We start from the raw sequence: 24,715 nt of genomic DNA on the forward strand, positions 1-24,715 counted from the left end.
TTATGTTAGATCCCATGTATAAAGGCATTCTAGAATGTGGCATATATATAAAGGCATTTTGGAACGTGGTGCATGTCGGTGATTTTAGTGTCAAATCATTTAATATAATTGGGTTTAACTCGAGACAAGATAAGCTTAACTTTAGCTATATACAAACATGGAGGGGTGAAATGCACGTTCGGATAAGCTAAAATGATCTCGGGAACACGGGGTCTGGAAGCAACGTCTTGGTGGGGTTCCAAGGAGTATCACACATCCGTGCAACAGGCGGGATAAGAGTGCAAAGGCTAATCGCAAAAAGCGGATCTATATGTAAAGGATATACCCATTCGTTAATTTTTGCCAAAAAACTATTTGTTCCCAACAAATACAAAATCAAATATTCTCATTAATATATGTACTTGCATGTTTGTTTTGTTGCATAATATATTTTTTTCTGTTACATTTTTCTCAAAGTATTGTATCCAAAACATCAAACAAAGCAAGATGTTTTTGTGTTTAAATATTGGATTTTGCTTGAAATCCATATTATGTTTTTTTTTCCTTCAATTAACCATGATTTAGTGATCCCCAAACAATAGGGTCGAAATCACAAATTTTCGAAAGTGTTTTATACAAAATCCTTGAATTTATCCAAGTTGTTCCCTTTACATATATTTATTTTAGTCTTTTCTAATTCGCATCATCTATCTTGGACTAGTTTACATATTGCATAGTTTATTCGGTATGAGTACGGGTGCATTGACAAGACAATTGTTAATTATCTATTTTTGTTGTTGTTGTTGTGTTATTATTATTTGTTATTTTCTCATATTGAGGGTAATCGTCCAAAGCAATCATACATACCATCTACCATCGATAAGGACTGCCTACTTCTTACCTCCCATTTACCCCCCCCCCCCCCCCCCCTTTTTTTTCTTTTGGAATTCGGGTAGTGGTATTGTTAGTGTTCTTGAATTTATCCAAGTTGTTGACCGATATTCTAATCCCAAAATCGAATAGTGCCCAACACATCCTAGAATAACATTACGCACACTCCATAATTGCTAGAAAAATGTCATTCAATGATGAAGAGTTTGGTGTTGTGGGTAAGTTCTTGCTTATGTGACTATGTTCTTTCATTATTGTAGCGTTTGAAAAAACACAATATGTGATGCAATGAACGTATCTGAAATGATGTATGATTTTAGTATAAAACACCTAAGAATTGTGGTGTATACAATTACTTAGCATACTATGTGGTAAAACATCTTGTCGCCCCTCATCATCATTCGGAAAAAAAAAATAAATAAATAAATAAAAAATAAAAAACCCACAAAAAGAAACCCTAAGAACCTTATATCATCATCATTTGTGTTTTCTATATTTTCTAGTTTTATTAAACGTGAATGTTAGTCTGAAGTGTAGGTCCCTAATTTCCAATAAAATTATTGCTTTATGCTTTCCATAGGGCGATGGCTAGGGTATAAAGAAGGAGGGCTCCAATGAGGTGGATAGTGGTATTTGAGGAGACCAATGATGAAATTTCATCAACAAAGAAAAAGAGAAACAAATGGTAGGAGAGGAGTGGAGGATGGGTGCTTGGATGGGTTATGTGGTGTAGGGATGAGTCTCATTAACATTGGATGTTATATAAATAATAAAACAAGAATAAAAGTAAATAAGGATAAAATTGTCATTTTAAATTGATCCATGTTCGAAATTGAAACGAAACAAACCACATGGATTATCCAAGTGAAAACTTCCACATAGGGACGAAACTTGAACATTGGAACAAACTAGAGGGACTATTAATATAGTTTTCTCTTTTGTTGGGCCAAGGTAGAAAGCTGCAGCTGCTGGAAGCCTGGAAAATTAACCGAAGGAGCAACCGACGGGAGCGCCTCTTGACGACGCTTGACCCATTCTCTGTTGAAGGATCTCCTTCTTTTCAACGTCTTTCTGAACACATTCTGTAATTTTCCAACGGAAATCGAGAGAGAGAAAGAGAGAGAAGAATCATGTGGGCATTCTACCTGATCTCGTTACCCTTGACGATGGGTATGGTGATGTTGACGATAAGATACTTCGCCGGACCTGACATACCTCGTTACGTCATATTCACCGTTGGTTACACGTGGTTTTGCTCTCTCTCCTTCATCGTCCTCGTCCCCGCCGACATTTGGGCTGTATGTTATTCTTCGCCTCTCTAAATTGTTTGATTGTTGATTCGTTGCACATGCATCTCTGGTTTCCATATATTTTAGAAATTTTCTTAGGATTTCGTTTGAATTGAGAAAGCGAAACCTTCATTGTTGCTTATCTTTCGAAATTAACACCAACATTGTGTTATTCCACCACCTGTATGCTTGCTATTTGCCCCATTTTGTAGTTCATATCCGCATAGTTTGAGATGAAAGTCTTGTTGTTGTAGGACTATTTATTCATATTACTGGTTATAGTGTGATCATATTGGGGTACTAAATCTCTGCAAACGATTAATATACAAGATCAACTGATAAAAGTATTTTAATGTTCAATTAGCAGAAAACTATGAGTATCTTGTTTTGGACATATTGTATTCCCATTGTATTCTAATGTTTCATATCAAATGTTCATGAGCTTCCAATGAATGAATCAATATGTGTGCAGGCTATGAGTGATCAGGCAAGGGGAGGCATTTCTTTCTTTTGGAGCTGGTCATATTGGAGTACATTTTTACTTACTTGGTAAGGCTTTAAAATAATATCTGTTACTTTTTTTTTATCCTCTTCTTACATTTTGCTCCTAGATTAGTATTCCCATTTGGTTTTGCAAGAAGTTAAATAAATATTCAAAAAAAAAAAAACACATATAAACAATAAGGTGATTCTGCATAACTTGCATCCAATATTCACAATGTGTATATGTTCATGATCTTAATTTGTTTCTTGTAGCCTTTCTTGATGTTTATATTCTTCCATAGTTTCATAACATATTAGCTTCTAGAATCTAGATGCATCATATTCTCATAAATTTGTATTGAACAATTTTTCTAAGCAGGGCTGTCGTGCCTATCCTTCAGGGTTATGAAGATGCTGGAGATTTCACAGTAATGGAAAGATTAAAAACCAGTTTACAAGTGAATTTACTTTTCTACCTCATTCTTGCTTCTGTTGGACTCTTTGGACTTATACTGCTTATTTTATTGCATGAAAACTGGTTTGTTTCTTCATACCTTTACTTAATTCTCTAAACCTCTACTTTTCTTATTATTGTTATTATTATAACTATCCTTTTAAATTGGTTGATAGGAGAGGTGGCATAATTGGGTTTGCCATGGCTTGTTCAAATACATTTGGACTTGTTACTGGTGCATTTCTTCTTGGTTTTGGTTTAAGTGAAATCCCAAAGGGTATTTGGAGTAAATCTGACTATGTTTCCCGCCAAAAAGTTCTTTCCCATAAAGTGGCTAGAGCAGCTCTAAAACTTGATGATGCTCATCAGAATTTGTCAAATGCTATTGTTGTAAGAATCACTCTTTGTTTGTTTTAAGACTTTTGACATAAAAGTCCTTTAAGTTTCGCAAGTTTTGTCGGTTTTGTCCTGGTGACAATTTTTTGTTTGTCAATGCCCTTTTTTTTTCTTCATGTTTGCCCTTGTTACCTGTAATAGCAGGTTTCTAGGGACAAAACCGACAAAATTTGACAAATTTAAGAACTTTCATGTCAAATTTGAAAAACATACTTAGGGTAAAATCATAAAAGATTTGTAAACTTAAGGACTTTCATGTCAAATTTGATAAACATACTTAGGGTAGAAACATAAAAGTTTTGTAACAAGGGCAAAAAAAAAGAAAACATGACAAACTTTGGACATTAACAAACAAAAAATTGTTACAGGGACAAAACTTGTCAAACTTAAGGACTTTTATGTCAAAAGCCCTTTTTAATAAATAACATTTCAATACAACTTAGATACAAGTAATGTTTATAATGATTTATTGTATTAGGCTGCTCAAGCAACATCAAAGCAAATGTCAAATCGTGATCCATTGAGACCCTACATGGATATCATTGATGTAACATTGACAAATATGGTGAGTTTTCTTTTTATGTTTGTAGCTCAAATTTTTAATATTTTTCACTTTCTGATTTTGAATCTACAAGACAAAATGATATTAATTTCTTATATCCAGCTTAATGAAGATCCATCTTTCAAGCCTCAAGGAGGAAGATTAGGGGAAAATGATATGGATTATGATGCTGATGAGAAATCTATGGCAACACTAAGACGCCAGCTAGGCAGAGCCAAAGCTGAGTACTATCGTTGTAAAAGGTAAGTAAAAAATAATTCTATTTTTGTTTTTTTTTTCTTTGTTTTCTAAGACATTTATGTTTTTTATTTTTTAAAATCAGTGAATATATGAATTTTGTGCTGGAAGCTCTTGAGCTTGAGGACACTCTAAAGAATTTTGAGCGCCGAAATGCAACTGGATGGTTTGCTCTCAATCCAGGCTTGTTATTCTTCCCATTGTGTCTCTCTTTTTCTGAATATAAAAAAAAGAAAATAAAAAAAAAAAAAAAACTTGTGTTCTTCATCATATATCAAATTCTTGGAACCCCAACAGAAAACATAATCCAAAGTTTAAGAGAGTTTTGACATTGTTAAGTTTAAGATGATATATATACCTTTGTTTATGTTAGGGACCAATCTTGTAAAACAACATTTATATAGGTGCTAATGTGTAATTTTCTATAAAATATTCAAAACTTTTCTATTGTTTTACTTCTTTTAAACTGCAGGAAATATATTTCAAGCTACAGGCCCGAGCGGGAAGGGAAGCTAGGATTTTGTCTTGACACAATTGGTAATCGTTTTACTTTTTATGCTCCAAAATAATAATATATTTTAATTTTATTTAAAAAAAAAAAAAAAAAAACAATTAACATATATATATATTTTTTTCAGAGCTGGTATGGCGATGTATTTTAAGGAAGCAACTCCAAAAGCTTTTGGCTATCATACTTGGTTGCTTAACTGCTGCAATTCTTGTAGCAGAAGCCACTATACTCCCTAAAGGAGTTGACTTTTCTCTTTTTTCTTTTTTAATTAATGCAGCTAAAACAAATGGAGTCCTTGTACAGGTAACTATTTCTAAATTCTAACTAATATTACAAACCTATCTCTCTCTCTTTTTTTTTTTTATATTTATATTTATATAGATATATATTTTTTTTTCAGGTTGTTAGTTTCATACCCCTAATGTACATGTGCGTTTGCACTTATTATTCATTATTCAAAATCGGAATGTTGACTTTCTACTCACTTACTCCAAGTCAAACAAGTTCAGTCAGCCTCTTAATGATATGCTCGTAAGTATTAAATATTAATTAACCTTTTATATATATTCACCAAAAATTTAACATTAAAATATTTACCAGACAGGTGGCGCGATACGCACCTCCAATCTCATATAACTTCCTAAATCTTATTCGTCTTCCACGAAATACTAATACTGTATTTGAACAGGTTAGATTTTCGTATGTTTTTTTTTTTTTTTTTTTATTATAAATTTTAAAGAAAAATGGTACTTTTTTTTTACATGTATTATATGTAATGACATGCAGAGAATGGGGAAAATTGATGATGCAGTTCCCTTTTTTGGGGAAAATTTTAACAAGGTTTATCCGCTTATTATGGTTGTATATACCATAATTGTCGCAAGCAATTTTTTTGATCGAATTATGAGTTATTGTGGAAACTGGAAGATATTCAGACTGAGAAATGAAAGTAGTGATGATGTTGATGGATTTGATCCATCTGGATTGATGATTTTGCAAAAAGGTAAGTTTTTACTTGTTCTGATATTTATTTATACACATAAATTATTTTTAATTTTTAATTTTTTTTGTGTTCATAGAATGTTCTTCCATTACAAACGGACATAAAGTTGGTGAACTTGTGATTCCCTTAGCAAGATATTTTAATGATGCGAATACAGATATAGAAACAGTAAGTTAATTTGTTTATTATTATAATTATTATATCTTCTTAATTTCGGTTCTATTCTTATTAAAACAATTTCCTTTATACTCTTGGTATTTGTTTTAGGTTTCCCCTGATTCAAAAGCAGCTCTTTCGATAAACGAACCCCATGATACCACTAACAAAGAGAAAATGAACCAAAAATACAAAGCATTAAGAGTGGATGAAAAAATCCGTACAAATAGAACTTTCTCAAATGCTTCTTCACTCGATATCGACACTAACACTAACAATTCAGAAAGTGGACAATCTTCAAGAACATCGGCTTCTAGAATATCATCAACATGGGTGTCGATGAAGACAAATTTCCATAATTTAAGGTCTAATATGGCGGCTAAAAGATTCATGCAAGTACCTCAATCACAACCACCTCAACAATCACCTTCTCAATCTCTCGATGAAATCTTCGAGAGGTTAAAACAACCGTCACGAGCTAATGATGACGAGGATCTTGACGGTTTTGCTGTGGGCCCGAGTAATCGTGGGCCCCAAAGGTGAAATACATGGATGTTGTTGTAAATTTTGTTATATAGGATGAAGATTTGTGTTGATTAGTGTGTAAATGTATATTTATATTGTATACGTGCTTTGTTTTAAGAGTAAGAATGTTAGAATCCATAAGTGACTCTCAACAACTTTTAGTTGTGTGATTTTGGTGGGCCACGTATAGAGGCGTAGTGCATCCATGTTTTAGATGAGTTAAGTTGATATGTGCACAACATTGGTTTGGGATACACTTAAATGTATTTTACTCATGCGTTATATTTCCATTGCAAAATGTCGAGCTTTTATTGAGTGATTTTAGTTTAAATTCAATTTGTTAAGCTTCGATGAGATCGAATTTGAAGATACAAATAAACTTTTGGAGTTTATAAGGTTGTGACTCGAATTAAGGGTACGACATCAAGATCGATCTAATGGGATAAACTTGAAGAGGATATGACTTGCTGATTTTTTGGAGAGGGAATGATGTGTATGGTTTTAATATCTTCAAACCCTTGCCACAATCGTATTTGTTGAGCCGACTAAACAACCCATGCCAACATTTTTTTTGTTTATGTGCCATCATCTTGACTACGTCAGCACGTTAACCGGTTTAATTGTAGACAATTCCCCAACAAGTCATTTCCTATTTTAATGGTTTAAGTGATAGAAATTTAGTTTAGTGACTATTTAACATGAAAGTGTTTTGGTGTCCATAATCCTATTACTTTCCCTTAATTATTACGTTTTATACTAGATAACTAATTCAATTGTTTTTTAAAATTTTATTTTGATTCTAGATAAATTAATAAATATTGTACTGGATAACTAATTCAATTGTTTTTTTTAATTTCATTTTAATTCTAAACAAGTTAATAAATATTTATAAAAAAACATAAAGTAGTTTTAAAGGTTATTGTCATTGTAGCTTAACGTTATTTAGTATATTGGTTTAAAAAGTCTCTTGCGATTTTCTTTTGTCTTTTAGGGCATATATTTATGTTTTACCATTTTAAAAGACAAGTATCAAAAATATAAAGGGGTCACCCGGTGAATCCCTTTCTAATCATAAATTTTGATGTGTCACCTGACATTTGGTATGCGTCCAACTGTTTCAAACATAAAGGGATAATGGAATCAAACAGTTCATTAAGAAAGTATTAAAACCAAAAAGATCAATTTTGTATGACATAAAATAATCAAAGTCAGTGGATCATTACGAATTCCTAAGTTCTAGTAAAGATTTACTATAAAATAAGTAAAATTATAAAGAAAAGGTAAAGATTCAACCTTGTTTCCACCACCAATGATGACTAGATGATCGCAGAGACAAAGATACATATCCTTCTTCGAACCACACTTGGCTGAACTGCCACCGTCTTCCACCTCCGTCAAAATCTGCTGGTATTCCGGAGGCAATAACTTCTTTCATACGATGTCTTATTCCGTCGCAAATCGGAAAACAAAACACATGAATGATAATCTACAGACATCCCTAGGGCTCGTGAGTGCCAACGCATTTGCGATGAACTCCTCATGCAACGATTCAAAGAAATTGCCCACAAAACCGCTATGGATTTCGCTTCTGTGCTTATCTTTTTTCCATATTCGAAAACTCACCTCTCATTTTCGCCCCCAAATCAAGAAATTGACAACTTTTCGTAGACTAAGATTGTGTGTATACTATATAGAAAGTTAGAAAGATTGTAAGATAACTTAGAGGTTAAGTTCTTTTTTTTAATAATTGTTTTAATCCTTTCTTAATGAACTGTTTCATGGAAAAAGTATATCAAAATCAGAAATTCATTCAAATTTGGGTACCTGAAAAGCACTCCAATCGAAGCTCTCGGAGGTGTCGATGCTAGTGATGATATGTAGCCTCTGACCCTCTGCTATATTTACGATATAGAACTAGCTTGGATTCTGTACAAATCTATAGATTTCAAATCTTTTTCAACGAAATCATCTTTATAGACCAACCCGATTTTCAGAAATTTCTTCCATAATTTTGGTTCCTTTTCAGACTCGTTGTTGGGTTTCAAGTACAAAATCCCTCCTTTTTGTCGACTTTAAAGCACTTTAACGACTGTGTAGTACGACCGGAAGGAAAACAAGAGAGAAAGAGGCTTTGATCGAATAAAAAAGAAAAGGGGGTGGCTTTTTGCGATTTTAGCAGAAAAAAAAAAGAAGAGGAAGATAAAGAAGCAGGGGTTGACCGACTTAGAAGAAAAAAAAAACCCTGTAACAATCCAAAATACGACCCAAAAATTTTTATTTTAATATTACTAAAAATATCATCATCGAATGTCATATATACTAAAAATCATAGAATGAGTAACTCAAAAGTCAAAGTAACTGTGTCAAAACAAAAATTGTATCAATCATATCAAAATATCTGAATAAATCTCCCAGGATAAAACTGTAACCGTGGTGTGTGCCATGTCATCATCCCGAGCTCTTCCCCTTGCTAGCGGAAGTACCTGAAACCCAAAACTAAAACTATAAGCACAAAACTTAGTAAGCTCCCTCAAACTACCACATACGATACAATAACATATAAAGCACATACTGGGCCTTGCCCACTGCATCGGACCGAAGTCTGGATACTGCATCGGACCGGTGTCTGAAAACTAACCAGGGCCTTGCTCTCTGCATCGGACCGAAGTCCGGAAACTGCATCGGACCGAAGTCTGGAACTAACCAGGGCCTTGCCCTCTGCATCAGACCGAAGTCCGGAAACTACATTGGACCGAGTCCGGAACTAACTAGGGCCTTGCCCTTTGCATCGAACCGAAGTCCGAAAACTGCATCAGACCGAAATCTGGAACTGACTGGGACCCTGTCCCTGCATCGGACCGAAGTCCAGAACTAACTGCATCAGACCGAAGCCCGGAACTGACTGAACATAGCATAACATAATCATATCAACTAACACATAAAATGCATATTGCATCGGACCGAGGTCTGGAACACATAACACAAAGACATGCTTGAATCACAAAGACATCAAGCACACTGAACTACTGCATCGGACCGAAGCCCGGAAACTACTGCTGACTAAACGGACCGGCATTGTGGCCATAGACCCGTTCCTACTGGAAGAAAACTCACCTGCTGAGATACTAAATCAGGAACTGGCTGACTGCTGCTCCGGAACTCCCCGGCTACAAACCCATAAACACTAAATCAGATACTAATAACTGTTCTCAGGGTAACATGACTATTTTACCCCTAGTCAAGTCAACTTCCTGGTCAAAGTCAACTTTCAGTTGACCGGACTCGCCGAGTTGGGCCGCCAACTCGCCGAGTCCCTATCATTCATTCTAATCCTCTACCCGCTTCTACTCGTCGAGTTTGGAAAAGACTCGACGAGTTCTTCTTCGATACTAACATCGAGTCTAACTTCATCCGACTCGCCGAGTTGTATGAACAACTCGTCGAGTTCCCCTTCAATAGAAAAACACATACCATTCTATGACTCGCCGAGTCGTATGAACAACTCGTCGAGTCCGTCTGCTTCCAGATCCAAGTCTTAACTCACTGAGTCCTTACTCTACTCACTGATTCCACCCTAACTTTCAAACGGGGAAAACTCGAGAACTCGCGACTCGACTCGTCGAGTCCTATGCATGCCATTACTATACAGTCGATTCTGCTCGAATCCAGTGCATACCATTCATAGAAACTTTACGTGCATGCATGCTCATAAGAAGCTCAAATGTCCAATAAAGAGCTAAAAGAGGAGATCTAGGTTTGGAATGGGGGTTTAGCTCAATAAAGGTGGCAACCTTGAGCTTAAGGAGTTCTGAAATGTTTAGATCTGAAACCCATTCATCTTAACTACTCTTAAATCGACGTCAATGACTAGAAAATGGCTCAAAAACAACACTAATAAGATTTTAAGGAGATCTACATGATAACTAGCAAAGATTCGAGCTTTATACCTCGATGGAAACTGGAATGACACAAGAATCTCATATCTTCTTTGCTCCTCTTGAAAACCCTTCTTCTCTCTTCTTCTTCTAACTCCAAAATGCACCCAAAATCCTTCACAATATGAGAAATACTCCAAGAATGCTCTTAAAGGAAGGCTAGGGTTTAGTAAGGGACATTCTGAGGGTGATGGAGGCTGGTTTGGGCGCATAGTGTTGTTTAAATAGGGTGCAAACCCTTGAAATTAGGGTTTCATCCAAACTGGCAGACTCGCCGAGTCCAAGAATATGGGCTCGTCGAGTAGCCAGCTTAACCCGCGTGCAAATCCCGTCTCTACTCGACGAGTTGGGCTACAGACTCGTCGAGTACCCCTTAAGAATTGAAAATTACTTTATCTTAAATCACATACCAGAAATGGGGCGTTACAAAACCCATCATGTATTATTCTTTTAAAAAGAAAAATAAAAAGCCAAATAAACTTTTTGTAACTGATAAACCGGCTTAAAATATGGTTCATCCCTTTATTAGAAGGTAAAATACAACTACGTAACCCTAAAAAGCAAAAAATAAACAAAAAAAAATCGTGAGGGACCTTTTTAACCACAATTTTAAATAATCAATCTCTTCATAGAAAACCCTCAAGTTTTCAAGAAATGTTCGGTTATTTCCTAAGTCCATTTTATGTCCACAAAAACCGTATATTTGGGCAAAAAATGTCATCATTGCCATATTTTTGATTTTACCCTTCTATGGCATTAGTGGGTGTTTGGTTACAGATTGACACGTGTTAGGGGATGTTTGGCATTAGGGGATGTTCCGGCGACCTGCAACTTCCGACAACCCTCTGTTAGAACAACGAGATGAACAACAAAATACCTTAAAGGCCTTATCATAGCCTAAAACGATACACACTTGACCACTTCAGTTGTCCCCAATACTCGATACAACATAAATTTTAGATACCTTTTGTATTTCTTCAAGAAATTTTATTTCTAAATTAAGGGCATGAATGCAAGACTCTGAAGATTGATAATCAGATGATAAAAATATTGTCCTAGAAGTTTTAATGTCCAACCTGAGGTCGTAAAGGCAAGAAATGGGTTTTCAATTTTTACTGTAAAGTAGATAATGCAAAGCTCAAATTTAAAAGAACCTATGAGAATCCATAATCATTTACTTGTTTGTCAAAGATTAATCTTTCTTACTTTCAAAATAAAAACCCACTCATATTTCACAAAAAAAATATGTTTCAATAACCTACAAATCAATAATCACTCTGGTGTATCCATTGATTCTCCCTTATGAATGTTAGAAATTAGATGAAGCTATGAAAATTATGAAATGATTTTTACGTGTTAAACTAATTTAAAAGAGTCAAACCTTTAAAGACCCCATCTTCCGTGTTTCTCCATTTCCTTCAGCTTTTCTCATATCTGAAAGAGGTCTCCATTAGCATGTTCGATGATGGTCATTTATGGTTGTGTGGGTCTGAATACATGGGTCGGGTGAACAAAAAGAGGTAAGGGTTTATAGGGAACATACTTTGAAATTTTGATTATGTTTATCTAAAAACAGAGGCTAGGGTTTTGCTTGGCTGCGATGGCGATGGTGTAGGCTTTGTTCAGGAGATGTGGGTGGTGGTAGTTTGGTAGTGACCTAAGAGTGATGGTGGTCGTGGCGGGCATGATAGTGGAGAGGGTGTTAACTGGTGGTCAATGGGTCTCAAGCTAAAGATCCAATCCTGGTTCTATTGAGAGGCATATTTGAAGTTTGTTTCTTGATTCCTGCTTCTGTTCTTCTTCTTCTTCTTCTACAAAGCAGGCGAGCAACGGAGGTACTTTCCGGATCCACCCTGTTGCTGATTCCTTTTCCTCTCGATTGGTTGTCGCCGACGATAAGAGAAGGACCATGAAAGGTCATTGGAAGTTACAGGTCGCCGAAACATCCCCTAATGCCAAACATCCCTAACATGTGTTGATTTGTAACCAAACACCCCTTAATGCAATAGAAGGGTAAAATCGAAAAAGAGGCCAATTATGACAATTTTTGTCCAAATGTACGGTTTTATGGACATAAAAATGAACTTAGGTGTTGTTTGATTTGCAGAATGTTGCTGAACGAATTTGAATTGGAATTGGAAAAAGAATCTGTCAGGAATTTGAATTCAATTCCATATGCTGTTTGGTTGACAGGAAATGGAATTGGAATTAATTCCAAATTCTATTTGGTTCACAGGAAATCGAATTGAAATTCATGTAAAATGACAGAATTGCCCTTTTGTCTGTTTTGCTTAATTTTACTTTGTTTTTTTAAGTTATATGTAAGCATATATCATATAAATTATTGAAATAGTAAAATTTTAATTTATTGATTGAACATTCATACAAACATATTGCGAAAATCATGTTAATAAACATCATAAGTTAAAGTCATTCCACTTTGCATCATAATAACGTTACCAAAAAGCATATCAATATTTCGATACATCCCTATCGAAGATACCAAAAACTTACAAATCCAAAATATCAAGCAACATCCTAATAAACATTTCAAAAGAGCTTAAAAATCCAAAATACGAATTAACATCCTAATTAATAATACTACCCTTCCAAAATGTATTTGACCCAAACTTCTCTATCGCCTTCTTCAGTTTACCAAAAATTTTGTACGTTTATAGGATCACTTCTTATCTTGGTTAAAGCTTTGAACTTCTCGACTTGACTTAGGTCCTGTTTGAAATGCGTCTGACCGAGTCGGGTCAGACGTTTTTAGCTGACTCGGTCAGCAAAAAAGTGTTTGGTAATCAAAGTTTAGGCATCTGACTGGGTAATATTAGTCTGATTGAGATAGAAGGGGAAAAGTAGCTGACTGAGAAAGAGAAATATGTTCCATCTTTACCCTTGCCCTAGTATTCTCTTTCAGCGCCTCCATCTTCTTGCAGCGTTCCCATAGCCACGCATCAACCAGCCATCGAAGATTTTTATGATAACGCCTCCATCGACAACCTCATCTCATTCTTCTCATCGACTGCCTCCACCGACGATCTCCTTAAAATCTAATTTTTTTCAACCTTAAAATGCATCCTCTGTGATACGACGCCACCTCTCCATCATTTCCATCGACGCAACTTCTTCCACACTCTCCATCACCATTCGCCGACGCTGCTCCTTCCTTTGTCGGACCTTCTGTCCCATCGCAGTCTTCGTTGTGCCTTCGTCGGAGTTTCCTTCTCCGTCACCAGGTTTGTTTTGATTTCCCTGAAATATGATTTTTTTGGAGTCTGATGAGCAAAATTGTAGATAGCTTGGTTATTTAATGATATTATACATGATAGCTTTGTTATTTCCTGAAATTGATTTTGTGAAGCTGATTGTTCCTTCTGATTTTTGTTGCTTCTAATTTTTGTTAATCTAATGTTTGTGGAGGCTGATATGATTTTTGTTATTTATGATTTGCTGAAATTGAGTTTATGATTTATGTTAATCTGATTTATACCTTGCACTATGATACAACAAATTGACATCTTTGTTGTTAATCTAATTTATGATATGTAGATTGTGTCACAGAAGAAGCAAATCTCAAATGGACAAAAGTATGCTCAGAGATTTGGGAATCTTCCAGTGGAGGATCAGGCTCGATAAAGATGGATCTTAGAGCTATAAGCATCTTATCGGGTTAGTGAATCAACATCAAATTGATGAAGATAGATTTTCATGAAATTAATGATGTGATTTTCATTAGAAAATCAATGTTTTTGTTTTGTATTAACATCAAACTGATGAAGATAGGTTTCCTTTTAAAGTTATTAAAATACTCTTTTTGTAATTATTTAGCAGTAGGAGGGTAAAATGGTCATTTTTCATGAGTCAGCACATTCAGTCAGATGTACAATCAAACAACATGTTTTCTTACTCAGTAAGAATTTATTACTCAGACAGACCTTTTTCAGTCAGCACTTTCTCGGTCAGCAACTATCAAACAGGACCTTAATGAATTCATCTTTAAAATCTCCGGAGGGATCTTCTCACTCAATTCGTTATTCTTCATGTCAAATTTAATACCTTGACTCAAATCTTTTGATATTTCTTTAATACTTTCACTAATCAAACCAACCGCATTATGGAACACATCATCAGCATGCTGTTTCCTCTTATTAGAGCGAACACTTGGTGAAGTTTCCTCATTTTGCACTGTTGTATTATGGCTAATTTCCTCGGATTCAAGGAAATCATCATCCGACTCTTGCATTTCTTCTTCTAAGTTCACATCTTGCTCCATCTCAATGAAATCTCTAGCTTTATTTCCTTGAGCTCAGTCTTTTCCAAAATGTTCTAATTGATTAATTAATAACACTTTGATTTTGAGAAGATAAACAACATTGTTTTCACAAAAACAACACTTTTGAATAAGCATAGATCTTCACAGAAACAACTAGATAATCAATATTACTTATAAAACTAAAAAGGAACAAGTTTGATTATCACTGAAATCGATTTTCAGGAAATCGAGAAGACAAGTTCAGTGTGAATCAACAGAAAACAGGAAACAATTAGATACATGTTTCAGGAAATCGATTTTCACTGAATAAATCTAGATAATCGATTTTCCTGAAATCGACTTATCACAACAAGAAACAGTGGGTCAAAAGAAATCAAGATTACGAGGGAGAGAGAACACTAGAGAGAGACAGTGAGAGAAATCAAGAAAACGAGTTGTATCGATACACACACCTGACGAAGAGATGGAGAACTAGTTAAGTTTGATGAAGCCTGCAATTTGATTTTGATGAAAAAATGGAGAAGATGAGCAATGGAGAAGATGAGCACACTGTGATGTTGGTTGAGTCCGATTTTGAGGAATACGTTCGAATAGGGTTTTTGCTATTAGAAGGGTTTTGTTAAAATATAAAGGGTATAATGGTAATATTTCACTTTCCTAGATGGTATGGAATTATTTCCTTTAGTTTGTTGAGTTTGTTGAAGGAATGTAGTTCCCAACTTATGAATGAATGTTTTCCTCGTTTAGGATTCCCTTTCCTTCCTTAAGTTGAATCAAACGTAGGAATTTGAGGGAATTGGAATCCTTTTCCCTCGAATTCCAATCATTTTCTGCCAACCAAACACACTCTTATGATATAATCGAACATTTCTTAAAATTTGAGGAGTTTTATGACATTAGCCCGTCCCAAAATAAAACCTTATGTGTCAAAGATTAAATTAAAATATATTATTTTATAAAATAAATGCGCCTAACCCTTTTTTTGCTACACTATTGAGGTATATACAATCGTTCTCTTATCGGAGCCACTTCGCCGCCGTGCTGCACTCAGTCTCATAGTAAGTATGGACACCGCCATGGAAACGACGGAATCCCGAGCCGACGCCTCCGACAACCCCAACAATGGCTCCTCCGGCGACGATGACACTTCTCTCGAAATCAGCCATCCTCCCTCACTCCTAACCCCAACCGTTGCTCCTTCCCTTGCCGGTACGGCGTCAGACAACGTCTTGCCGGACTCAACCCTCCAAACCACCGGTGAGTCTGTTGAACTTATGGAACCAGCTGCAGTTAACACCGATGGTCTACCTGCACCTCGAAAACGTCGCCGTCGAAAGAAGCAGTTCCCAGAGATGATATCCATCGCCGCCGCCGTAGACGGCCTGGGCGTTATCCGCCACAAATCTGGTAACAGATCAACAGAAGATATCGATGAATACGAAGACGACGACCCATCATCTCGCCGTCGACGGAGAATATCATCAGATCTCGACGTCGAGGGTCTAATCGCGATTTCCGTTGGATTCCCCGCCGATTCGCTGACTGAAGAGGAGATTGAAGCCAACGTCGTCAAAACAATCGGCGGAACTGAGCAATCAAACTACATCGTCGTTCGCAACCACATTCTCGCCCTGTGGCGATCAAATGTTGATGTTTGGTTAACCAGAGATCATGCACTGGAGGCGATCCGACTCGAACACACAAACCTTGTCGACTCTGCGTACTCGTTTCTCCTTGAACACGGTTACATCAACTTCGGCGTCGCCGCCGCCGTGAAGGAAGCCAAATTGAAACCCCCCGAGGGTGTTTCCAGAGGTGATGTTATCGTAATCGGCGCCGGACTCTCTGGATTAGTAGCAGCAAGACAATTGATTTTTCTAGGGTTTAAAGTCGTGGTTCTAGAGGGCAGATCCCGGCCAGGCGGCCGTGTTCGCACGAAGAAAATGTCAGGTGGCGATTGTGTCGCTGCAGCAGATCTAGGCGGCAGTGTACTCACCGGAATCAATGGCAATCCCCTTGGAGTTCTAGCTCGACAACTAGGGTTTCCTCTTCACAAAGTTAGAGACATTTGCCCTCTTTATCTCCCCAATGGAAGAACTGTAAACCCTGAAATCGATTCAAAAGTTGAAGTTTCCTTCAATAAACTCCTGGATAGAGTCTGCAAGCTCCGGCAATCAATGATGGAAGAAGCAAAATCCATTGACGTTCCATTAGGTACAGCTCTAGAAGCTTTCCGACAGGTTTACAGAGTAGCAGAAGACCCACAAGAGAAAATGCTCCTAGATTGGCACTTAGCTAATCTAGAATACGCAAACGCAACATTAATGTCAAATCTCTCCATGGTTTTCTGGGATCAAGATGATCCGTTTGAAATGGGTGGTGATCATTGCTTCATTCCAGGAGGAAACGATCTGTTCATCAGAGCTTTATCCGAAAACCTTCCCATTTTCTACAATCAAACAGTCGAACGCATCAAATATGGATCTAATGGCGTCTCAATCTCTGCAAACGGACAAGATTATCACGCAGATATGGTTCTCTGTACAGTTCCATTAGGCGTGCTAAAGAAGAAATCAATCGAATTCATCCCCGATCTTCCTGAAAGAAAGAAAGACGCAATCGATAGATTAGGTTTCGGGTTATTAAACAAAGTAGCCATCTTATTTCCTTACGATTTCTGGGGAGGCGAGATTGATACATTCGGTCATCTATCTGATAAATCAAGTATGAGAGGTGAGTTCTTTTTATTCTACAGCTACTCATCTGTCTCCGGTGGGCCACTTTTGGTTGCTCTGGTGGCCGGAGAAGCTGCAATTGAGTTTGAAAAGATGTCTCCGGTGGAATCTGTTACAAGAGTTATGGAGATTTTGAAGGGGATTTTTAATCCAAAAGGGATTGCAGTGCCGGACCCACTTCAGGCAATATGCACACGGTGGGGCCAGGATCAGTTTTCTTATGGATCTTATTCTTATGTTGGAATTGGTGCTTCTGGAAATGATTATGATATACTGGCGGAGAACATCGGAGGTGGTAGAGTTTTCTTCGCCGGAGAAGCTACTAATAAACTTTATCCGGCGACTATGCATGGGGCGTTTCTTAGTGGGTTGAGAGAGGCGGCTAATATGTCTAGAATTGAGAAGCGGAGGAGGTTGAAGTTGAATGAGGGCAAATAAGTCATTTTTGGTTGTTGGGTTAAAAGGATGAAAAAGTTAACATTTTATTTATTATGTGTATATAATTAGACATTAGAGTGAAATTAAGGGGTTTTATTTTATCATTTATGTCATGCTTTGGCATTTGTTTATGGAGCTTCCTCTTTCTAGCATATTTAATCATCAACCTGCATCTTCAAAAGACCAATGTGTTGTAGTTGTAAACTTGTAATATAATACAAGTTTCATGATCACATGAATTATAGTAAATATAATACAAAATTTCAAGCATAAAGACATTTTTTTTTGTTACAATTGTGTATATTTTGAAAATGAATGTCTTATCAAGTTGAAACTTTAAAGTAATATTTGGGTAAAATTGTAAAATAACAAGTCTTTTATCAAAAAAAATTGAACATTATTATTGCATTAAAAGAATATAAAAAAATGATATAAGAATACATAAATAAACAATTTTTTCCCAAATTGTAAATCGATCAGCCATGTTATTTTGTTTGCAACTTGTAAATCGATCAACTAAACTGAGTTTTGAATATTAAATCAAATACACGACTAATGTTTTAACACATCAATATCTTGTATCTTCTTGTACTAAAATACTAAAGCACTAATATTGGTTATTACTTTGTTTATTATACCTCAAACATCTTCCGACCTTAGCTCAGTTGGTAGAGCGGAGGACTGTAGTGTGATCATAGCTATCCTTAGGTCGCTGGTTCGAATCCGGCAGGTCGGACTTTTTTGTTTTATATTTTTTCTCTATATTTGTGTTGTAGTTGTTTATACTACTACCAACATAATCAACTAAAATATCAATGTTTTCTAACAATGGTTATAAATAAAATATACATCCGTTAGGATCTATCGTTTTTTTTAAAAAAAATTCAAATAACTCAAAAAACACCAAAAGAGTTTCATTTTCTTATTATTTAGATGTGTTTTTAGGGGGTGTTTGGGATTTCATCAAAAAACTCATTTTTAACTTAATGACTTTTTGAAAAGTTAATAAGCTAAAAAAATTGGATAATTAATAAGGACTTTTAAAATGACTTTTGTTTTAATCTTTGAAAAGGAGTTTTGAAGAAGTTACAATTTATGACTTCTTGAAATGACTTATGACTTATTAGAATAAAAAATAAGCAAAAGTCAATAAGTTAGCCAAACACTTTTTAACTTATTGACTTATTGACTTTTGCCACTAAAAATCTAATCCAAACACTTTTTTACAAACTACTTTTCCCATATTCATAAGTCAATAAGTCATTTTGGATAAAAGTCATTTTAAACTTCATAATGAAATCCCAAACATTCTCTTAATAAATTCAAATAACTAAAATAAATAAATAAATAAATAAATAAAATACAATCACTCTTGAATAACTCAAAATTTCCAAAGAGTTGCGTTTTCTTGTTATTTAGACGTGACAAAAAATATCAACTCATGGTCAATATGGAATGTGGCGGATGTTAAATGAAAGTTTTTTTTAATAAATTCAAATAACTTAAAAAACTCCCAAGCAGTTACATTTTCTTGTTATTTAGGCTATGTTTGGCGTACTAGCTAAAAATGTAGCTGTTAGCTAAAAAGCTAGCTGTTAAATGAAAAACTAGCTGATAGCTAAAAAGTTAGCTGATAAAAAATAATGTTTGGTAAAACTACCTGAAAAGCTAGCTGAAATTTATAAAATTACATAAAAGGACATTTAAGAGTATATATTTCTATAATTAATTAAGAGATGTATTTGGAAAATTTTAAAAAAACTCATAAAAAGCTAGTCTAAGTAGCTTTTCAAAAAACTAGCTTATAAACTACTTTTTGGCTTACCAAACACGAGGACATAAAAAAGCTCAAAAAATAAGTTAGCTGTGACGCACCAAATACAACCTTAGACGTGGCAAAATATAGATTCCTTCTCATATGGAATGTGGGCACTAGGCCTGACAATCGTGTCGTGTTCGGGTTAACGTGTCGCGGGTTGGTGGGTCAAAATATGCCAACCCAAACACGACCCATTTAAATGTACAGGTCACGGGTTGGCGGGTTTGGAACATAAACTCATATATGACCCGCTAACCCATTTATTTATATAGGTTCACAGGTTGGCGGGTTCGTGAGTCAGATTTTGGTTCGTGGGTCAGATTTTGGTTCGTGGGTCAGATTTCATAAATAAAATTGACAATTAAACATGAATAAATCCTTGATGGTTGATGCAAACATATCTGAATTTTAGACATTTAAGTCTTAAACATCCAAACTAAAATTAAAAACATTCATAGAAACATGTTACAAACTTAACCTTACAGGTTACGATTTACAACCTTAGGCCATCCACCACGAGTCAAAATGTTAAAACAATCAAATGGTCTATGAATCAATGGTATATATTATATAATACTTACTAAATATTAATACTTGATACATAAATACATTTAAAAATAAAATAAATCTTTTTATTGAAAATATAAACGGGTTGGCGGGTCAACCCGTTTATTTTTTGAGAAACACATATATGACCCGTTTAATAAACAGGTTGGCGGGTTAGTGGGTTGGCGTGTTGAAAAACTCAACCCAAACCCATTTATTTCGTGTCGTGCTGCGGGTCGTGTCGAGAATTGCCAGCCCTAGTCGGCACCATGGATGTCAAATGAAAGACCATTACGACATTAAATCAAGGATGTCTAATAAAAGATGATTCCACTAAAATATTGTAACAACCCGGAATTCCAGGTATTGTTATATTTATGATTTTGGGTGTTTTAAGAGGGGACTCGGCGAGTTGGAGCTCAGACTCGCCGAGTAGGATCGCGGATCTGGTCGCGGGTTCGCGACTGGACTCGGCGAGTCCGCGCTGTTTAGCGAAATCCTAACCGTTCAGGTTTGGGACACATATAAGGGGCCTTATGGCCGTCATTGTTCACCCTAGTCCTGTGAGTGAAACCCTAATTCGATTGTGAGCATCTGGAGCAAGGTAGAAGACCATTATTGATCTTGGAAGTGTTATTTTGCAAGAAGGAGGAGGCTTGGTTAAGGGAACAGCAGGAGAAGCCACATTCTGAGGGTTGGGGACACAGAGCAACGTTATTCAGGTAATAATTTCGAGTTAATCCCTTCTATGTTGATGTGTATATGGATTTAGGGTTTATTGAACCCTTTTGTGGCTAGATTGAGTGTTTCCTTAGTCCCCCAAGCGATTGGAATCCTATATTGGGACCCTTGGAAGTCTAGAATGTCCCATGCCTGAGCTTTTCGGGAATCAATGGAGGTTTTGGATTGGAATCCTTATGCCTTAGGTCAAAAGGTGAATTATGAGTCATGGGGTGTATTATGAGCACCGAAATGAGGACTTTACGTGATGAAGCAGTCTAGGAAGGCCAGACCTATGAATGGTCGGAGCAGATCTGACCTTAGAAAGCAGTTTGAGCGGTTGCATGGCATGGACTCGCCGAGTCCGATGAACAGGCTCGGCGAGTAGCTTGAAGATTAACTGGGACTCGCCGAGTTGTTCTTCAGACTCGGCGAGTTGAGTCGGGGTGGCCCCGCGATTCTTCCGGGAGGAATTCGTCGAGTCAGGGGAGATACTCGACGAGTAGAAAGGGAATCTTAGAGAATTGGTGAGGATGTCTAGACTCGCCGAGTCGTCCTAGCGCTCGCCGAGTCCGGTCAAGTTGACCGTTGACCGTTGACCGTTGACCAGAGTTGACCTATGTTTGACTTCTTAGGGATAGTCAAACTTAGAAGATAAAAGTGTTAATAAGAGATGTATGGTGTTATAGGGAGATTGTAGCTCGGCGGATCGAGTACGAGTGATTTCGGGATTTGTTAGCTTTCGATATTCACGAGGTGAGTCTTCTCACTATACGTACCCGGAAGGGTTTAACTGTGTGACCGGAAGGTCGGATATGATATGTGATAAGATAATTGTTATGCGTGCTATGTATGTTTATGTGGGCCGGAAGGCATTATGTTATGGGCCGGAAGGCGTGTAATCTAGACCGTAAGGTTGGCGTGGGTAGGACCGGAAGGTTTACCCAGCAGGGACGGAAGTCCCCTGAGACACATGGACCGGAAGGTCAGGGCCTGGAAAGGCGTATGTGCGTAAGTTGTATTTTGGGGAACTCACTAAGCATTTATGCTTACAGTTGTTATGTATGTGTTTCAGGTACTAGCGAGGACCGTCGGAAGGCGCCGGCGTGATCTGTACACACTGATAGATGTTTTATGATCTTGGGATTCATATGATTTGTATTTTGACATGACACTTGGAATGTTTATGCCTTGTTTTGAATGAAAACACTTTATTTTGAAATGAAAAATTTGTTTGAAAATTTACGTTGTTACAAATTGGTATCAGAGGCTTGGTTTGAGGGATTCGGGTACACCTTCGGGCGTAACTGAACTCAAACCGAGGATTTGAGGAAAACTTTTAAAATAAAGGCATAAACTTTTGTGACTGATTTTGTAGTAAACAAGAAAGCAGCAGTGTGTACGATCAGTCAGCGCCCGAACGGTAAAGATCCCCAAAACACCTTACAATGTTATGTTAAGAGATAAGATATGATGTGAACTGTTATGCATGCTAGAAGACTAGGTATTCATGATAGGACTAGAGTGGCCTGATTTGTGATGCCTTAGTCTAGGGAAGTTTGCCGATATGAGTTGCTTTGATAGCGTACAGATAGATAGTGCATATCAAAAGTAGAGTACTCACTATCCGGGGTTTGGGGAGGAAGATTTGGGATGAATGCTGATGCGGTGTGGTCGGTAGTATTGGGCCCGTACTACCGAAGACACCGGGTCAGTGGGAGACCCAAGTAAGAATCCCTGGATATCGGAGACTGAGTAGGGTTGCGTTATCGAATGCGATTATACTCGATGGAGTCTCTGATAGTTTTATGTCGTATTTCAGAGACATCATGGTTAGACCACACCACGGAGCGAGTACGAGCGGTGGGAGTGACGAGGAGATTCGTCAGATGATTCATGAGGAGGTGGCTGCAGCGATCCGGGCTGAGATTCCGGAGATGTTTGGGTCTATTAAGACCACCTTGATGGAGACTTTTGATGAGCGGTACGCCGCATTGACTGAGGCTGCAGCCGCTGCAGCTACTGCAGCTGTGGCCGCTGCCAGGCCACAGGGGGGGTGACTCGTTGCTGTTTCGGGAGTTCAGCAACACGAAGCCACCTGAGTTTGATGGGACGCAGGATCCGATTGCTGCGATGAGGTGGATCGCTGATATTGAGGGGTGCTTCTACACTTGTTCATGTCCGGAGCATCTGAGGGTACGATTCGCTTTGAACCAGCTCCGTCTGGGAGCAAAGGATTGGTGGAAGTTCATGACGGCGAACTTCACTTTGGTAGAGATTTCAACGGTGACATGGGAGGGGTTTACCTCTATGTTCAGAGACGAGTACGTTCCCCCAGTGGAGAGAGAACAATTGGTTCAGGAGTTCTTGACCCTCAAGCAGGGTACTGATTCGGTTGCGGTGATCACGCGGAAGTTTCATGAGAGGGCGATGTTCTGCCCTGAGCTGGTGTCCACAGAGCAGGCTCGGATGAGCCGGTACTTGGGTGTTTTGAGGAGGGATATCCGGGAGTTTGTGTCAAACTCCACCTATCATACCTTTGCTGAGCTTCAGGCGAATGCCAGGAAGCGCGAGATCGAGTTGGAGACCTAGGCCAGGGAGGAGGCCGAGTCTCAGCGGGTGGACCGGCGGCCGGCTCAGTCTCAGCCGACAGCCAAGCGGGCTAAGTCCGCCGATTCGAGGACGGGAGGTCCGAAGGGCCGCACTTGTGGAAAGTGCGGCAAGGGTCATGAGGGGACATGTCGATCTGGTGCTTGCTACAAGTGTGGCAAGGAGGGGCACATCACTAGGGATTTCCCCAAGGGGTTTATGGTTTGCTTTCATTGCAACCAGACATGCCATCGGAAGGCCGAGTGCCCTCAGCTTCTTTAGGGATCTGCACCTACTGCCAGGGCTACTGAGACTCGACCGGTGAAGGCCGAGGCCCCAAGGGCTCGTGGGAGAGCCTTTCAGCTGACAGCGGAGGAGGTCCGCGCTGCGCCCGATGTTGTGGCAGGTATGCTTTATTTCATGTATTTATTTTGATGTCGAGATGTTATGCTTATGTTATGATATGCGTAGGTACTTTCCTTGTGAACTCTGTGCCTGCTTTAGTGTTATTTGACTCGGGTGAGAGTCGGTCCTTTGTATCTTTGGCCTTTAGTCATCATATCAGCGTTAGTCGTGAGTCGTTGAATCGGCCTCTGAGAGTTTCTATAGCTGACGAGAGAGTGATTTGTGCCACGGAGGTTCTCCAGGGATGTGTGTTAGAGATTTTCGGGGTTGAGTTTCCGATTGATCTGATTCCTATTGCGATGGGTGATGTCTGTGTCATTGTGGGCATGGACTGGTTGAGCCGATTCGGCGCCGTCATCGACTGTGAGCGTCAGCTGGTGACTATACGAGACCCTAGTGGGGGAGTTCTTTCAGTATACGGTGAGGGTACCCGTTCGGGATCAGCTTTTTGTTCGGCCGCTAGGGCAAGGCAGTGTCTACAGCAGAGCTGTAAGGGTTTTGTGGCGTATGTGATGGATACGCGGGAGGTTTCCGAGAGACCGAGATCAGTTGAGGAGGTCCCAGTGGTGCGTGAGTTTCCAGATGTTTTCCCCGAGGAGCTGCCGGGAGTACCTCCTGTGAGGCAAGTAGAGTTTGGTGTCGATCTGGTTCCGGGGGCCGCGCCTATCGCTAAGGTGCCTTATCGTCTTGCACCTCCAGAGATGCAAGAGTTGTCCTCGCAACTTCAGGAGTTGCTGGGGAAGGGATTCATTCGGCCGAGCAG

General features: G+C 38.0%; 2 protein-coding genes and 1 non-coding gene across 4 annotated transcripts; all 3 read left to right on the forward strand.

The window, feature by feature from the left end:
- The first annotated feature begins 1,844 nt into the window (after positions 1-1,844).
- Positions 1,845-6,627, forward strand: LOC111899037 (uncharacterized). 2 transcript variants are annotated; one of them, XM_023894918.3, is made up of 14 exons: positions 1,845-2,168; positions 2,632-2,708; positions 3,022-3,180; positions 3,273-3,486; positions 3,971-4,057; positions 4,157-4,296; positions 4,377-4,457; positions 4,764-4,828; positions 4,930-5,105; positions 5,203-5,333; positions 5,403-5,490; positions 5,589-5,805; positions 5,882-5,973; positions 6,073-6,627. In XM_023894918.3, the coding sequence occupies exons 1-14, from the start codon at positions 2,001-2,003 to the stop codon at positions 6,502-6,504; spliced, it is 2,127 nt and encodes a 708-aa protein (XP_023750686.2). In that variant the 5' UTR covers positions 1,845-2,000; the 3' UTR covers positions 6,505-6,627. The 2 variants fall into 2 exon arrangements, with proteins under 2 accessions (XP_023750686.2, XP_042754331.2); XM_042898397.2 differs by lacking the exon at positions 1,845-2,168 and having other exon boundaries at positions 3,044-3,180.
- Positions 6,628-15,577: 8,950 nt separating this feature from the next.
- On the forward strand, positions 15,578-18,004 carry LOC111899036 (lysine-specific histone demethylase 1 homolog 1). Its single transcript, XM_023894917.3, has one exon. It carries the CDS (start codon positions 15,765-15,767, stop codon positions 17,871-17,873), a length of 2,109 nt encoding a protein of 702 aa, XP_023750685.1. The 5' UTR covers positions 15,578-15,764; the 3' UTR covers positions 17,874-18,004.
- Positions 18,005-18,523: 519 nt separating this feature from the next.
- Positions 18,524-18,609, forward strand: TRNAY-GUA (transfer RNA tyrosine (anticodon GUA)). Its single transcript is given in 2 exon segments — positions 18,524-18,560; positions 18,574-18,609. It is a non-coding gene; the product is annotated as a tRNA-Tyr (tRNA).
- Positions 18,610-24,715: the final 6,106 nt, after the last annotated feature.

This window comes from Lactuca sativa, chromosome 9, assembly GCF_002870075.4.
Source record: "Lactuca sativa cultivar Salinas chromosome 9, Lsat_Salinas_v11, whole genome shotgun sequence".
NCBI classification, from domain to species: Eukaryota; Viridiplantae; Streptophyta; class Magnoliopsida; order Asterales; family Asteraceae; genus Lactuca; species Lactuca sativa.

Coding starts and splice junctions, on each gene's coding strand:
- LOC111899037 (XM_023894918.3), top strand. CDS start 2,001: ATGTGGGCATTCTACCTGATCTCGTTACCCTTGACGATGGGTATGGTG. Junction 2,169..2,631: donor TCCCCGCCGACATTTGGGCT/GTATGTTATTCT, acceptor ATATGTGTGCAG/GCTATGAGTGATCAGGCAAG. Junction 2,709..3,021: donor AGTACATTTTTACTTACTTG/GTAAGGCTTTAA, acceptor TTTTCTAAGCAG/GGCTGTCGTGCCTATCCTTC.
- LOC111899036 (XM_023894917.3), top strand. CDS start 15,765: ATGGACACCGCCATGGAAACGACGGAATCCCGAGCCGACGCCTCCGAC.